The sequence below is a fragment of the Larimichthys crocea genome, chromosome XVIII (genome assembly GCF_000972845.2).
Source record: "Larimichthys crocea isolate SSNF chromosome XVIII, L_crocea_2.0, whole genome shotgun sequence".
NCBI classification, from domain to species: domain Eukaryota; kingdom Metazoa; phylum Chordata; class Actinopteri; family Sciaenidae; genus Larimichthys; species Larimichthys crocea.
In genome coordinates this window covers 14,472,159-14,489,990 of record NC_040028.1, presented here as the reverse complement: position 1 = coordinate 14,489,990, position 17,832 = coordinate 14,472,159, and the positions used below count along the sequence as shown (strand labels likewise).

Genomic DNA, 17,832 nt, shown 5'->3' with positions numbered 1-17,832 from the left:
CTGCTGTAATCAATAATAGATAGATAGATAGATAGATAGATAGATACTTTATTGATCCTGAGGGAAATTCAAGGATCCAGTAACAGCATGCAAACAAACATTAAACATACATTAGAATTAACCTATAACACAGTACCCATGTGTAAAAATGAACCTGAGATCAATTTAAATTTGAATTAAAACCTGTGCTAAAATACTGAACATTTGCAGAGAAGTTAGACTTTTGCACGGAAATTAAATATGTACAGGGAAATTTTAAAACGTGCAGAGGAAATACACTATACACTAGTTGTTGTGGTAACAATAATCACAAACTGGTGCTCATAGATTGTATGAATATGTCCTCTTCTTCATTCATATGTTAATTAACCTCTCGACTGTATATACTCACTATAGTTACATTGAGTTAGTCAGCATCTTTTGGACAGATGTTTTGCAGATTAATGCTTTGTAGTTTAGGAAACCCATTAGATTTGGCTGATGTCTTCTCCCAGACAAAAAAAAATCAGACAACACACAGGCAATTTAAGTGATATCACACAGTTGTGGTTTTTACCAGTCTTGAACTAAAATCCAGAGTACTCTTTGTCCAAGACCGAGGACTTTCAAAAATGGTCTCGAACCCAGTCACAAGACTGTTCCTGAGTACATTGGCATCAGTGTTGTAGTACGAGTTTGTGTTGTAATCAAGCAGCAGCCTCCTCCACTGTGAAGTGAAGCCAATGCAGAAGTGCCAAAAACTTCAGCTCCTTCAACGTCCACTTGAGGCTGGCTACAGAACAAGTCAGTCTCCATAAGCCCCCTTGTTAAAATGTCCAACTTCACAGCAGAACTAAACATGTTTACAGCCTGGTCTCTATAGCTAATTTCCCCGTTCATGACAACTGTACTGACGGTGGATTTTTACACAACTCACCTGTTATATAAATTATATTAAGGCTTAAAGTTATGCATAATCAACCAGCTTCGATTGACATTTACATTACATAACATTTTGTCTTTTAGGTGACAAAACAAAACAATCAAGGTACAGTGTGACAGGGACATGTTAGTGCAGCAGTAAGTACTGTGGCAGTTCTAGAGGGGGTATTTTATCATCTCCAATTGTTAGGAGAAGACACAACGTTCAGGTCACCTGAGCTCCGATGTAGACAATGGTCGTTGGAGTCACATGAAGCCAAGTATGAAGTCCTGTTCAGTCTCCTGGGAAGGGATGAAAGGACAGCATTGTAGGTAGTGGATAAGCGGTGTCCCCCCACCTACAGTGCTGTCCTTTGTCATCATGTGACTTAAACAACCCGGACAAGTCGTCACAACAACAACGAGCACTAACGAACCAAGTGGCACAATGGGCTGGTCAACGATCCTGGCTAGGATAAATACTCAGATCTTGCCACCAGTCAGTCAGAACTGAAGAAGCTTCTTGGATGAGAGGCGAAACGTCTTCACAGATCTACAACAAAGACCAGCGGCCCGAGATTTAGCCCTTTTGTAGAAAGATGACCTGTATAACGAATGATGTGTGTGCGCTTTAGTGTAGTCCTGTCTACTCTATGTTTTATGTCTTTAAGTAACATTATGGTCTTTTGTTTCTTACTGTGTATATGGTTAAAATGACAATAAAACCCACTTGACTTGACTTGTTTTTAAAAACACTGTTCAAAGTTGCAAATATTAAAGTTGCAAATATTTATTGGAAAATATACAGTATAGGTAGGCTCTGACCATATTTCAGATCAGAATACAAAAGAAGTACAGTATAGTAAATATGTAAAACACATTTTTTTCCGGGTATTTCAATAAAGTGTATTCCCTCATCAGCTGACGCTTGTCATAAAGTAGCTCATCATTATTTACATGTGCTTAAAAATAAATGTTAGAAAAGAAACCTCAAAAACCTCAAAAAGCCAATGTGCAAGAGAGTAAGTTATTTATGTAAAGATAACTAAAAATGGACTCTTTGATTTGGACTTTCTCTGATCAGTGTAGACTAAGTGTACATACATTCAACTCTGCAGACAGAATCATCAGCTCAGAGCCAGTTATTTTATGATCAGTTATCCTGATCATCCAGCTTGTTACTCCTCTTCCTGACGTCCCCAAAGGTCCCAGCGTCAGTTCCATCAGAAAGCTGAGACATGGCTGGACCGACTTTGCTGTTGTCCTCACAATCCCCATTGGTATGCAGGGTATGCAGGATCTGGTCACTGGGACGCTTCCAAGAAGTTCGAGTGGCAATCCAGAGGATAAGAGCTCCAAAAACCACCAGGAGGAGTCCAAGAACGTTCACAAAAATCGCCTCTGGGGGAGAACTGCTGTACTTCCTTAATGATAAGTATAAAACCAAATAAAGTTACACCCACTGTAAGGCAGCATTAACACTGTACACCTGCTTTATAAAATATCACAAGCTTGATACTTACAGGCCAAAAATGAGTTTCTCTGTGATGCCCATGAGTGCCACAGCTATAACACTGGCAAAAAGTAAGAGACCACCGTAGACATGGAGGGGCATGAAGGCTGCTCTCCAGGATACCGGCGTAATTGGTATCAAGTACATGCCGACGCCAAGAACGAGCTGCTCGGTGAAGGAGAAAAAACAGCCACTTGTCAGACATTTCACTAAGCAAAAGCTCATAAGGACTTCATTTTAGAAAAAACAGAACAAAGAAGGTATAACTTTTTCTAATATTATGGTAATAGGATATTAGCACTGTTGATTTCACGTTTAATGTTGGTGTTTTATTGAATATTTTAAAATGTCTGTATATTTCACCATGACAGTAAAAGACCGTAAAAGGTGCCATTAAATATTACAATGTTTTACTGTATAATTAACAGTCTCAAATATAAAATACTACTTTATTCTGTATAAATTCCCTGAAAATGCTGTATGAATAAAGGTTTTGCCATAATATATGACAGTGACTGTGTTTTACTGTGAACTGTGTATTTCATACTTCAGTTTACAGTATTTTGCTGCCATGGTTTTGCAGTTTTATTTTTTTTATATAAAGTATACAGACTTCTTTTTTTCTTTTTCTTTTTTTTTACAGTGCAGAAACCTTGCTTCATTATCCACTCCTTCAAATCATTTGAAATTATTAAGAGTGTTTTCACCTGCAGACAGTACAGTATAACTGCTACCAGGCCTAGCCAGCTGTGCAGACTGTACATGTTGGGGATACTGGCAGCATTGTGGAAGTCAAAAACTGCCACCAAAGATACAACGGCAAGAATGAAGGCTAGTAAGTTCAAGCCTGCGTGGATGAACTTCATTGTTAGTTTGCTACACTGCCAGGTCCAGGGGAGTCTGTAGACAATGATGGCTGCAAGAGAGAGAGAGAGAGTAACTCAGTGTGATTCAACCAAATCTTGCAACAATGATGCACACACATCATCAGAGCCGTTTCTTATTATATGCGGACAGATACAAGGAGGGGCCTCTAGCTGCAAGTTCAGCCTCAATATATTTTGGAAGAAATAAAAGTAGCTGTGTATTTTGGCACTTGCATGTTATAGATAATAGCTGCGTCAGACTTGACATACCACAATCACAGAAACCGATCCAAAATGGTACTGAAGCACTGCATTTCTTCATGTACTGAAGCCTGATTTCCTCTTAAAATGTAACAGACTCTTGCATCGCCACAGATCATCTGAAAAGGTTAAGAATCTCTAGTGTTTGACAAAATAGGGCCCCCCAGATAGCATCTTGCATCGGGGTCCCCAAACAGCTAGAAACGGCCCTGCACATGATGCGTGCGTATTTCTAGCTCTTGAAATCCTGTAAAGTTCACAAAAATATTAAGCTTACTTAAGAGCAATTTGCTTATATGAACTTTACAAACTTTACATCACATGTCTATATTTATACGTGCTACATTCAAAGACTGAAGCTGATTTCTAAAAACTGTTTTTCATGATGACGCACTCTTCAGTGGTTACCTCCACCACACTAAGATTACCTGGTCTCCTATCGCATTTCTACATAAACACAAAGACTCCTCTCACCAATTCCTTGCAAGAAAATGAACCCGATCACCATCAAAACCGGATGCCAGTTGAATTCAGCGGATCCTCCATCCCAGGCTAAACCGTCTCTGTAGTGGAGAACCCAAACCAGCACGAATATTATGGAGACGAGTCCTGCCACGGCGGCGGCGCACAGAGCGGCCACGAACCGTCTGAAAGCCTCCATCGCTCCGTTTACAGGAGTGACCAGCCCGGAGCAGCAGACAACTACGACTACAGCAAGTTGAGGTGGAGGGCTGGTCAGGACAAATCTGGGTCACATGACTCAGGGGTGGGTGGAGAGCAAGCTTCTCGTAACTTTTGTGTTTTTTACTGGTTAGGACTCCATAAATAATGTTTTTGTGCTGTGTCATCATCCATTGGGCCATATTGTGACATCTGTATTTACAGGACTGCTTCCCCTTCCTCTGTCTTCAGCTTGATGTGGAGAAAGTGAGTCAGGCTGGGCAGTCAAAATATTAAAGTATCCCCAGCAGGCAGGCAGGTACTTCTACTCAAGTAGCTACGTGACTTCAGTACATATTTGAGGTACTTGTACTTCAAGTACTTACATTTGTGCAGGTTTTAAATCCTACATCTGTATTGTGACATCTGTATTTACAATACTTCTACCTCTTCTTTGTCAAGTCTTCAATTTGAAGTGGAGAAAGTGAGTCAGCATTTAATTAAATTAAAGTGTCCCCAATAGACACCCAGTGGTAGAAAGTAACAAAGTACTTCTACTCAAGTAGCTATTGTACTTTTTACTGCACTAAATTATTATTTGACAGCTCTATTTTTCAAAGATTGTACACAAAAAACACACATGATCAGTTTCTAAAATTCAATTTGCTCAAGATTAAACCAGTGGCTGGTCAAGCTTAGCTCCTTTGTCATGTCTCAGGTGTTGCTGATGGGACTTTTATACTCTAAACTGTCAGATAGTTTCATTTAAGTAACTTTTTAAATCCTAAAGAGATCAAATTATTCAACATTTCACTTAAAATCAAAGATCAGGGAAGAATAATGTATGCAGTGGAAACTACAACGCCTCACTGACTGCAACAACACAGTGATTCATCAGTATTTATAATCTAATGTAAAATATAATAATATACAATTTATAGTAGTAATTTGTAAGTAGGCGACATTTACTTTTGATGGACTACTTCAAGTAGTTTATATTTTGATTTCTACTTGAGTAAGATGTTAAACTGTTCATTTTAATCTATAATTGAGTGCGTTACAGCATGATATTGGCATTTTAAAATAATGACGCAGTGATCCAGACGTGAAAAACAGCATTATTTTACAGTTTTACAGAAAAGTTGTACAAAAACACAAGTCATAAACAAATATTTACATAATCTGTGAGAGGAAGTGCTTTCCAGGAGCTTAATTCACTTCTGTGCCACTTGTTTCCTGACAGCGTTGAGTTTGTACACGTGGCAGCAGAAGTTTGTGTTCTTTTGTTCAATATGAACGATTGTGTCTTTGTTGAAGAACAGCTCATGTCGATAAGTCTGGAACAGAAGACAAGAGCACACGTGAATCCATACACAGAAACACTTAATGGCTTAATGTTGGTACGCGTCATGACGAGTCACTCACCTCATCCCAAGGTTCATCCAGTTCAACCGTTCGCAGTAACTGCCCGCTCTGGTTGTCATGCAGTTGGATGTGGGCTCTTCCTTCCCCCTCCTCACCATTAGTCACCACAGCTGCCAAAAGGTCCAGCTCATCCTCATATTCCAGCATACGGAAAGTCTGTAAAATAAATATCCATTTATGAATTTTGCAACTGTGACTGTGACTGCGGGTCACCACTGGTGAATTTGGTCAAACTTAAAGGAAGGATGTCCCTAGAAACATGTTCTCAGACCTTAGAGCAATGGAGACGAAGTACATCTAGTTGCTCCGAAAGCTATTTCTAAGCTCTACAAGTGTTGTAAACACATGGTGTAATAGCCTAAAATCTATTTGGCATGTAAACTATGTTTAACTTTAAAATTCTTGTGTGCTTATGCACTCTTCAAAACCAGCACAGCAGGTATTTTCTTTTCAGAGGCACTAGATCAATGACTAAACTGTAATCACTTAATTTGGTACCTCTTGATCTGGGTCATCATCCAGCTGATTAAATCTTCTCTTCACTGTGCGGCCTGATGAGGTGACGGTGAATTGTGAGGTAGACTGCAGTAGATGGAAAGCAGAAACAAGACTCCAGTTATCACATTTGATTTTACAGCAATGTCAAAGTGAACATATGATACAGACTTATTATGAGTCTGTAGTGACTACAGAACATAGCAGGTAAATAAGCGGTGACACTCACAGTGTTGTTTTGATGGGTCTCCATGGAAAAATCTTTTACTATCTGTGATGCTGAACCACTGTCCAGTTCACCGAGGATCTTTAGGACACTTGAAAAATAAAAATGGAAATATACCACGCTGTTTTGATCTGCTCCAAAGAACATGATTGCTTTTTTTGTGAGGCCAATAAAAAACATTTTGAGGTTTTAATCTTTTACCTAATTAAAAATGTCTCACGATTCCTTTGTTTTGTACTCACTTTATGATATTTGGTCCAACGTGAATGATTCTCCCTGAGTCATCGGGGTGGAAGGAGATCTCATCACTCTCCAGAGAGCAGCAGTTCATGTTTTGTATTCCATTTGTTGCCTAGTGTCATAAAATGTATCACATTTAGTCATTAATTATACAACTAAATGTTTTTATTTGTAGGTAAACTCAAAAAGAAAATTTAGCAGGAGAGTTCCACATTAAACTTTGTGATGTACAACTGGATTTACAGTCTGCAAAGCATCGACAACTTGTGCAATGCGCACTCACCATTGTGCCTTTAAAAAAAAAAAAGGGATACTCCACCCAAACTTGTTGGATTACAGCTTAACCACTGTAGACTTAATGGTCCAGTGTGTAAGATTAGGGTTATTTGTAGAATATGGCAGAAATTGATGAAGTGCATATGTTTGCAAACGTGTAATCACTTTAAAATAAGAATCGCTGTGCGTTCATTATTTTAAAATCAGTCTTTTATATCTACAAAAGGGAGCTGGTCCTCTTCTATGGAGTTCGCCATTTGGAACCGTAATGTTTCTACAGGAGCCCAGAACAGACAAACTAAACACGGGCTCCAGACTGGGCCTTTTCACATGTTTCTCAATTTTCTACACACTTGGAAGGGGTGAGGCGAGGTGTATTCAGTTGGCTATAATCTACAACTTCAGATGGCACTAAATACTGCTTCTGATGCTGAACTTCAATTAAATTACAAATGTAACAACTCTTCTACACTGTAAGCTTATGCAGCACCCTTGGCAGTATTTCAGGTACTTCGCATGTTAATCAGAGAGAAAGCAAATACCTTTTACTGTGTTTTGGAAACGTGCGGCTTAAATGTAATTTAAGTTGCTGACAATTGTCTCTGGTAAAACTAGTGAGTTTAGAGTTATTATTTAAGATATAAACTAAAAGAAAATCTTACAAGATAAGAGCAGAGTGAAGACCTGAACACAAGCTATGCTGACAGAGCCTCGTCCTGCATTAGAAAAACACACAGATACCAACAATGAAAGAGCTACTACAATAATGGCATCCAAAGTCCTGATTTGACACAACTACACTACAGTTACTGCGCTCGCTATTTGGGTTAATTGTACAAATTGTAATTGTATTTTATTAGTTTACTTTACTGTTATTGCTATGCATTGAATATAATATGAAATATCCATAAAACATGTCACATATTCAAGGGTTGTCAGTTATAGAAAAGGGGTCCCTGAAGTAAAAAGGCTGGATACACTGATCTAGAATAAAAATACAGATAAGCTTGTGTTGCGCATGCAGCAAAGATCTGCATGAAAGTGGCATTTTGTGGCATTTTAAACAGTGATTACAGGTTTGGTTCTGTCCTGCTCTGTCCAGCAGCTGAATACAAGCACTGTCACAAACATCTGTGGCTCTTCTTACTTACTCTGACACTTTCAATAGGCCCTCGTGAATTTGTTGGCAGTTAAGTCTATCACGCAACAAGATTTGGGACGTGTATCTATGACAGCCAAACACATGCTACATTTTGTACTGAAATGACAAAATAATTATTGAAATGTCACGTTATGGTTTAAGAGGATTCTCTAAACTTACCATAGTGCTGTCCTTGAGTGAACAGATGTGGTGACAACCCTTGTGTCTTTTAGTTGGGGGTGTGTAGATGTAATGCCATGGGTAGCCTCCAATCTGGATACTCCTATCAGAGCATGACACCTCGAAAAGCACTGGAGGGCAATCTGTGCAAGAAGAAAAACAAAAATACCATTTTTGCTTTGTAATAAAACACTTTTGTTCACAGTGAAACACTTAAAAAACGGACTCACCTGTGATCTGGATATTTACTGGAATACCAAACGGCACATCTCCCACTGTTTTGCCTCCTAGAAGTGAGCACTGCTGTCCAAGCGTCAGCTTCTCTGTCAAGTACTGAAAACAAAGAGAAGTAGGCAGACTGTACTGTTGCACCTGATAAAGGGGAGTGTATTTGTCTTATAGTGGTATCTAGCCATGTAGACAGTTTGTGCTTTATTTGTTCAAGGTTCAAATTTCTCTTTCCAAATCTGAGTGAGATGAATACAATTTTATTTGTCATGCTTACAGCACTGCAAAATATGATATGAGATATAAAAATATAAGTTTTGGAAATATTTGCAAATAAGAGAATGTATCACAAAGATCAAATTCAATCACAACAAGAATCTGTTGATGGAAGTTTTGAAACTACAGAGTAGAACATCTGTACAGCCATGTTTTACAAAACATCACCTAGGGCGTGGAGGACTGAGGAGGATTGGTTAAATATTTTATCAAAAACCGGGAAAGAGGGGGGAAGCGAGGGAGAAATTAATTCAGTATAGGTTAATTCACAGATTTTATTTGACATAGAACGAGCTTACTAGAAAACCATGTCAGAAATGAGTGAAATATTAATATTTCTAAGTGAAATTTCTGGGATATAAACTGGTATAAAACTGAGTAAATGGTTAGAAGTGGTGGTACCTGCATCACCAAGACTGTGTTTGTTAGGGAACCAATCAGAAGTGCCAGATCTATCTAAATATAAGCGGGCAACGATCCTCAGATTATGGACGAGTACAGCAGCTCCAGATGTTAAAAAATATTAGTATAAGTATTTTTTGTGCATAGGACCTCTGGGATACTTTAAAGATCTGGTGTTGAATGTTTATTTTGGTTGTTTTAAAGATGTTAATTTATCATGACGCCTTTGTATACATTGTTGTATATTGGATATACTGCCTGTCGATGTCTATGTTTATTTTCCAAGTTTAATTTTGTTTTTGTGTATGTATTAGTGAATCCGAACTTTAATGACAAAAACATATGTCTCATCAGTGTTGCAGGACAAGAAGATTTAAAAAATGAGCCAGGTGGATAAAAAAATAAATATCTGATACAATGTTTAAAACTCTAAATAAAGTACTGAGTTCACTTAATATTGTGAATGGAAATATTTCAGGGTAAAAATCAAACATACCCTTTGGATAATGTGCTCAAAGCTGTACAGCTTCACTGACTTGTTGCTGTAAGACACCACAAGGACACCCTGAGACAGAATGACATCGGTAACACCGTTTCCAAATACCTGAAAGAATAAGATTCACATTTTAATAACAACATATCTCCACTGCGGGTACATTTCAAACATTTAAGAAAATGCAAAAAGAAAAAAACAAAAAAGCATACTTTTTTGTTGATCTCCAAAATGCCCACGACTCGCAAGGGGAAAACATGAAAGATGGCCAGGTGCATCACTGTGTTCTGAGTGATACCTGCCTGAATTTAAAAACAAGAAAACGTTCAATTCTGTCATCTCTTCTCCACAGCAGAGATCTCATCCTAGTAAGTAAGTAGTAAAATGAATAGTTGAATAATTGATCAACATAAAATTCATGTTCGTTAATTTAGCAATTTATTAAGCAGGAATTAAACTTTTTTTGACAATTGACCTTCCAATCTAAATCCCTTGACTCACTCATTTATTTTCCTTTATTTAAGCATTGAGCCTGTTATAACTACATTATAACTGCATTCTATGTACAGTAAGACCCTTTATTACTCTTTATCAAGTGTCCTATCCCTGTACAACTGTGCACAAATCTTAAAAATAGATCGATCTTACCTGTCGTTCTAAAGATGTTTCTTTGTTTTGAACAGATTTAACATAAAACATCTCTTGAGAAACATCCCAGCCAAGATACCTACCAAAAAAAAGCAACACAGAGTAAAGTTAATGAACTAAATAAAATAAATGTATTACTCTCGACTTAAAGAACAGAGAACTGACGATACCTAAACTTATGGTTTGAAGAGAGGTAAACTCTCTGCAGCTCTTCTCCCGTTTCAGCTGAAAGGCGATACAGCCAGTTATCGGCAGTCAAAACCAAGAGGCTGGGTTTCTGATCAGAGGGGGAGGCTAACGTTTTGTCCTGTCAACAAGACAAATGAAACAACAACCTGAACATGGGCTTTGAAAATCAGGTCATTGTAAGTTCAGCGCTCAAATCCACAAAAAAAAAAAAGTTGTTTTCATTTTACTTACAAGTGGGCTCAGACACAGCAAGGCATCTTCAAATTTCTCCAGTTTCGACCTCTTAGGCAGTTTGTAAAGAAGTTGAGGCTCTGAATGAACACTGAACAAGAAGATTTAATCACAACAACATTTTATTCTATCAGTCACATTTTTACACCTGAATGTCATAAACACTCACACTGTAAACATCATGACAATTTCACATTATACAGTGCTAATTTTACTTCAGTAGATGACATTAATAAACTAAATAAGATTTTTCTTCAGTGATAGATAAGAACTGTGTGCATTACTTAACTTATGAGACTTTTCTATGCCAATTTTAAAATATACACAATTTATCTATAGCTCTAAAAAGGTATTAATCTGTATTACATGTGTGAAAATAATTCAGGTTAATTATTCATACTCACCAGCTGTAGCAGTTCTGGTAATTTTCAAAGTAGATTTTGCCATTCTCATACATTATTGTGGATTTTGAGGTCTTGCTCCAAACTTTAAGGAAATTTCTGTTGTCCTATAATATAACGATAAAGAAGGCGGTTTAGATAGACAGACAGATAGATAGATAGATAGATAGATAGATAGATAGATACTTTATTGATCCTAAGGGAAATTCAAGGATCCAGTAGCAGCATGTAAACATTCATTAAAATTAACCTATAAGATAAATCTGAATTTAAAACCTGTGCAAAGAAATTAAATGTGCAGAGATATTAAAAAGTGCTGAGATTTTTTGCAAATAAAAACTATATAAAAAGTTTAAAAATATATAAATAAAGGTGTTTATACAAATAAAGATACAAACTAGGAGTTAGTTTATTACAATAAGCTCTCTACATTGAATACCTCACCTGGAGGAGGACAGCTCGGAGGATCTTCAGGTTGTTTCTGTCGATGGTCGCAGCATCCCGGATGCCTCTGCTCCTCCGCGCCAGCAGCCCGGCGGCGTTCACGGCTCTCCGTCTCTGGTACGGCGCCATCAGCAGGTTGACACCGGTCCCTACAGGACGGCTGTGCGGCAGCAGGACGACAGACAACAACAACCCGAGCTGACCCGGAGACCACAGCCAGAAGCAGATACGGTTAAGGATAACGTGATAACCGCTCACTGAGCTCCATTAACACGGAAAGTTAACAGCTTACTAAAGTTAGCACCGTTGAGCCCGCCTCGATATCTTCTTCACTTCTTTTTCAAAAGTTAAGTTTAGTTCGTTATATGTGACGCCACATTAAAACAGTGTAGAGAGAAACAAAGGAGTGATCTCAGCAGTTAAACGTTGGTGGACAATAATGTCGCATTCTTGACACCCGGTGAGGTTTTAGTTAGCTGCCAATGCTAATTCCTCTAACGGCTCCCGCGCCATGTTTGTAGTCCTCACGTGCGTCTTCTTCTACTTCAGAAATGTAGGCACGCGACATCCGGCTTGGAACGTTGGCGCCCTCCCCTCAACCGTTATTAACGTCTCAACCGTTATTAACGTCTCAACCGTTTAATATCTTATTTTACATTGTTTGACTTTATTATTTTTTATATATTCAAACAGCTCCATGTTTTTTTGTGCTGTAGTGTTTGATGAGATGTATTCTTCTTTTTAAAAAATGTTTATTTATCATTACTTTATTATTTACATTTTCCTAAAATTCAGCTTGACCTTTGGTAACTAATAACTTAGTAATTTAATTTGAAATAAAGTTCTTTGGTTTTGAAAAAACTTTCTTTTTTTTTAATAATTAAGACCCATGAGGGTCAGTGATTGTCATAAAGTTAACAGAGTTGTCCATAAAACGTAATACATACAGTGAGTTGTTTTGTTTAGTGTTTGTTGTTTTTCTTAACAACACAAAAACACACACACAGCTTGCTCTTCAGGTTCTTAAACTGAGCACTCAGGGAGCTTTTTGTTATATCTTTAAATTATGTAATTAAGTGAAATTAAATCATTTGTGTAACTTCTAAGCTTTGTTCTTTATCATTTATTTTAAATTGAAATTAAACATGTGAAAAAGATGTTGATGACAATATGCAGCAGCAGAGTATTGCTAGAAGAGTAAAAAATTGTGTTGTTAAATTCAACATTTCTGCATTTTCACAGAGTAAATGCACAAACCGCTGAGCTCCTCTGTAGCCAAATTGGCTAAAGCTTTCAGCAGATTGTCCTCAAGATTAAAGAGCACAGGGGGAAGACCTTCGGCTCCACTGGGTTCACGGATTCTCACCAGTCCCGATGACATCTTTAAGCACAACATGTGGTCAGTAATGTACTGTAGTTAGACTTCTCTCTGTCACTTATCTGTTGGTGCATTTCATGGAGAGAGCAGGATTATAGTGTAGGTGTGCCTACTTTTAACAACAGAGTAAACAGTTGAGTTACAGTTTGGAGCTTTCTGATCAAGTGCAGCAGTGAATTTATGTTACTAGTCATGTGTTTCCTTCTTATTCGACAGTTTGTGAGTTACTATAGTTGCTTTATATCCTAGGGATCATGTACAATGGACAGAAGAGGATAAAGAAAACGCACGGCAGAAAGCAGAAGAAAATTCCTCTATAAAAATTCCTTTAAAGGAACAAGGCAAGAATCTACTCATATTTTTATTTTGTTTTACATGGCAAATAAACCTTTGTATGAATAAATGAAATAAATCTCCCTCACACAGGTACATACGACACAGAGGCTTGCCAATACTGGGACAAGTTTTATGGGACACACCAGGATAAGTTCTTTAAAGATCGCAAGTGGCTGTTTTTAGAATTCCCTGAACTGCTTCCTTTAAAAAGCCCGAGCACAAACGGGTGTCTGGGTGATCAGCAGGCGGAAAACACACTACCTACTGGATCCAGCACAAACACAGAGACCAGGGACCAGCAGCACAACGGCCCCACACGTCAGCACAGAAGTACAGGCACATCCAGTCGTCAGGAGTCCTGTCAAGATGAAGCTGCCATGCAGACTTTCCCTGGGCAGCATGCTTCTTTTAGGATCTTGGAGGTTTACAACACTGTTTATGTGTACTGATGATTTCATTGTTTTAATATAGACCATTACACAATTGTGATATAAAAAGTAGTCAGCTGAAGATGACTATGTTAAAAATATTGGCAGCATTTACGTATTTGCATTGCCAAGTTTGACTTGGCAGAAATATCAACAAGATATATTTTCTCTTCACAGGTTGGATGTGGCGTGGGTAACAGTGTATTCCCTATTGTTAATTCGATAAAGTGAGTAAATATTTTCAAATATTTCTATATGTTTCATTTAAGTTAACTATTTATATCATTCATGTGGATCATAAGTCAATTTAGCTATTTTTACAGAAGCAAAACATTTTAATACACTCAATACTGGCCAATAAAATACTTTTAACTTTTATTATTTATCATTTAGTTTTTTTTATAGTATATGCACCATGACATTATCCAGCTGCACATCCCCAACTAGCACACAAATAAAGCTTTTCATGAATAATATGTCATAATATTATTGCAACAAATGTTGGCGTCTCATCACAAGATTCTCCTAAAAGACCTTTTTTTTTTGTAGACAGTCACAGGTGTTATTAATAACAATGGTTTGTTGTATTCAAGTGTGCCTGCAAGACATGACAGCGAGCCAACATGCAAATTTAAGCATCATTAGTTCTATTTTTTTAAAGAACGTTTTCTTTCCTACTGTGACATGTCAACATGTCTTCTTTGTATAAAGATCCCGGGTGATTCATCAATCAGTTGTACTGTATTTTTTAAGGGTTGTTAAACTGGCTGTTCTGTTTCAGAGAAATGGACGCTTTTCTTTACTGTTGTGACTTCTCCCCGTGTGCCATTCAGCTGGTCAAGGTAAGCATTTCTGCTATCGCTAGGGATGAGCATGTACAGTATATATTGTATAAAGGTTAATATGTTTATTCAAAGCAATACTGACTAATATCACTTATATTTAAAATGACCAAAGCTGTATAAAGTCCTGTTCAACGTATCAGTGATGTAGTTAGAGTACAATATGTTGAGGGTATTTACATGTCATAGACTGCTAAAATATTTAAATGTATTACATAAACATTTGATTAAGTAATATATTTAATCCATTTGTTGTAAAGCTTTTGTCTTTGAGCTTTTCAGAATGATGTTTTAAGTTAGATTTTATAGATCAGGCCATTGTTCCCTCACACAGTGTGCATACTTAAAAATACTGCAGAATAACTCAAAGCTCTGCCTAGCAGCTTCAACTGAATCAATCACTTTATATGTGAGGAAGCTGAAAAGAGAATCCGGTCATTTGTTGATCATGTTTTTGCAGATTTTAACAAGGTTTGAATGCAAAGCATCTTCTTATTTTGGACTCATTCTCAGTAGAGGAAGAAGAGTAACAGCTTAAATTCATCTGTGGGCCTGTGTTACACTGGCATAAGAAATCACAACAACAAATGCTGTAACAGCATTAAATAAAAAGACCTCAGAATGAATATATACAGTATTTTAGCACAATAAAAAAAAAGTCTCACACGTGGAAAGTAATTGTAAATAATATGCAGTAAATGCAATTTTTGCCATCTGATTACAGTCATCTTACTATGGGAGCCAAATATATAACCCAAAAATAACTTGTATACTGTATTTTTGAAATTCTTTATTGGACTACAGATGACATACAATTAAAGACAAAGAGATGGATTTAGATTTAAACATATTCATTAGATTATTGATACTGTTCATTTATATATTACACAGTAACCTGACCTAAAATAAGTGCAAAATTGTACTGTTAAACAGTCAAAGGTGAAAAGGCAAATCAGTAATACCTGTGATGTTTGGAAATAGTATTAAATATTATAGACTGTTGCAACAAGACCTGTATCCGAGCTACAATTTTGGAAATGTACTAACACTGTGTACGACAGACTTAGCCTACTTTATTGTCCTCATATAGGACCATCCAAACTACGATGACTCTGTGTGTCATGCCTTTGTCCATGACATTTGCGAGGAGGTGGCCTCCTTTCCCTTCCCTCCTCAGAGCCTGGATGTTATTCTGGCAGTCTTTGTGCTCTCCTCCATTCATCCAGACCGGTAGGTGAAGGTTACAAGAAAAGAGAGCATGTCATCAATTTTCACCTGCCAGACCCCCCCCTCCAAATCCCCAATAATACCCTCAACCCACCTTCACTTTCCCCAGGCTTTGTTTGAATGTCATTACAGAGCCCAAATATAAATCTCACTGTATTATGTCACCGAGTACAACATGTTAACAGCACAGTGGTTTGCTTGACATTTTAAGCATTAAGGAATGACAGCATGCACATTTAAAAATTTTGACTAGTACTTGTTTAACTGTTATATGTTTTAATCCCTCTGTGAATATATTCGTATATTACTCATTGTTTTTGCGTTGGATCTTCATTAGCTGTGATGCTACATTCAAAACATTATTGATCCATTAATTGACAGAATTCAAGGAGTTGTGAACAGACTATCGACATACCTGAAACACGAAGGGATGTTCCTCTTTCGGGATTATGGGAGATACGACTTATCACAACTCAGGTTCAAGAAGGGTGAGCTGAATGCATCCATTTGATCTACTAATTTGTTTGTGTGTGTGGATTGTATGACAGTTTAATATACTTAAGTTTTAGTCATTTAATTTTGTTATTCTCTCACAATCAGGGCGGTGCTTATCTGAGAATTTCTACACCCGAGGAGATGGAACCTGCGCGTACTTTTTCACTAAAGGTAATCATGAATCATAAAACCCAAAATAACTTTAAAAAAGGGGAACAATCATGTCCAGTTGTTGGTAGTGTTAAAGAGCTGGGTCTTCAGGAGGTTTTTGAAGGTAGAGACCCTGATTTGATAGGAACTGGTTGCATGTTTCACCAAATATTTGCTGTAGCTACGACTGAAGATGCTGAGGCCATGTCCTTAGCCTTTTTTTTCTGGGAATTTGGGAGTTTTAGGGCCAGGGGGATGTTTACATTCTACATGGGTGGATAATGGGCATACTGGAACAGGCTGACATGGTATATTTAAGCTTGACTAAAAAGAAATGCAGTAATAATTATTTTCCTCCCCAAAATTTTACTCCTGGCAGTGAGCAAAATGCTTTTGTGTTTGGAAATAAAATGTATAAAACAATGCATCTGAACATTTAATTAAACTTCACATATTTCTGGAGAAGAGGGGACAGGCTCAGTGTTTTAAAAATCTGGGCTACAGCTCTGGTTACTGACTGTGTTATTTCATTTATTTTTTACAGAAGAAGTTCATGATTTATTTGCCAACGCTGGACTGGAAGAAGTTCAGAATCTGGAGGACAGACGTCTCCAAGTGAACAGAGGAAAGAAAGTAGCAATGCACCGGGTTTGGATGCAGAGCAAATACAGAAAATTATATCCACCGTCACCATCTTAATGTCCCATCATGTACAATATATTTTTGGAGCTATATTACTTTTTTTATACTTTGATATTTATTTATTCAATCCTGAAAAATGTTTTTTACCAACAAAACTCTATGCAATAAACTTGCAAAGCAAGCTGTGGTGTTTAGTTTTATACACTGTAGATCATTGAGATGAGTATTTATTTATATAAATCAGATTAACTTCTTCAGGTCCAAAAGGGGGAAATATGGTGAACATGAATTGGAATTTAAAAAACAACTGCTGATTAAGATTGAATTAACTTTTAACTTATTTTAATCTTTAAGTCAGAGAGGAAGAGGGGAAAACTAGGTGATGGTGTTTAGTAGAAATGAGATACTCTACTTAAGTAAAAGTGCAATACTACACTGTGCAAATACTACAAGTAAACATCCTGGATTTAAAACCTTAATTTAACTAAATAAAGTTTAAAAACGTCTTTTATTAGCTGGAAAATATATTGTCACAAAGCTGAAATGGCTGTTTTGTTGAGCTCATGGAAAGTTGCATATCTCATAGATGAATGAATGAATATTATAACAAGCCAACATTATATAAAGTAATTAAAATTAGCACAACCTGAAACAACTTGCACATTAATGCACCATTAATGAAAATAATATAAAATACTGACAGGGACCATTTTACTGCAGAATGAGCACTTTTACTTTTGATAATACGTTTATGAGCACATAAAGAAACACTTCAGTTCACCTCATTTTTCAGCTTATCAGAAGAACTCCTATTTAAAAATCACCACATTTGAACCAAA

General features: G+C 37.1%; 3 protein-coding genes across 3 annotated transcripts; 1 reads left to right on the top strand and 2 right to left on the bottom strand.

Annotated features, from left to right (window-relative positions):
* Positions 1 to 1,674: 1,674 nt before the first annotated feature.
* cybrd1 (cytochrome b reductase 1) lies at positions 1,675 to 4,315 on the bottom strand. Its single transcript, XM_010745938.3, has 4 exons — positions 4,015 to 4,315; positions 3,121 to 3,329; positions 2,424 to 2,578; positions 1,675 to 2,324 (listed from the first exon to the last, which is right to left on the bottom strand). Exons 1-4 carry the CDS (start codon positions 4,199 to 4,201, stop codon positions 2,054 to 2,056), a joined length of 822 nt encoding a protein of 273 aa, XP_010744240.3. The 5' UTR covers positions 4,202 to 4,315; the 3' UTR covers positions 1,675 to 2,053.
* A 994-nt stretch (positions 4,316 to 5,309) lies between these two features.
* Positions 5,310 to 12,889, bottom strand: dcaf17 (ddb1 and cul4 associated factor 17). The gene is made up of 16 exons (XM_027291276.1): positions 12,738 to 12,889; positions 11,698 to 11,721; positions 11,496 to 11,659; positions 11,055 to 11,158; positions 10,651 to 10,741; positions 10,401 to 10,537; positions 10,231 to 10,309; positions 9,795 to 9,884; positions 9,586 to 9,693; positions 8,414 to 8,516; positions 8,184 to 8,326; positions 6,589 to 6,698; positions 6,350 to 6,437; positions 6,124 to 6,207; positions 5,626 to 5,781; positions 5,310 to 5,537 (listed from the first exon to the last, which is right to left on the bottom strand). Exons 1-16 carry the CDS (start codon positions 12,874 to 12,876, stop codon positions 5,415 to 5,417), a joined length of 1,743 nt encoding a protein of 580 aa, XP_027147077.1. The 5' UTR covers positions 12,877 to 12,889; the 3' UTR covers positions 5,310 to 5,414.
* A 742-nt stretch (positions 12,890 to 13,631) lies between these two features.
* On the top strand, positions 13,632 to 17,168 carry mettl8 (methyltransferase 8, methylcytidine). Its single transcript, XM_027291277.1, has 7 exons — positions 13,632 to 13,651; positions 13,815 to 13,864; positions 14,419 to 14,479; positions 15,570 to 15,709; positions 16,088 to 16,194; positions 16,307 to 16,372; positions 16,896 to 17,168. The coding sequence occupies exons 3-7, from the start codon at positions 14,423 to 14,425 to the stop codon at positions 17,048 to 17,050; spliced, it is 525 nt and encodes a 174-aa protein (XP_027147078.1). The 5' UTR covers positions 13,632 to 13,651; positions 13,815 to 13,864; positions 14,419 to 14,422; the 3' UTR covers positions 17,051 to 17,168.
* Positions 17,169 to 17,832: the final 664 nt, after the last annotated feature.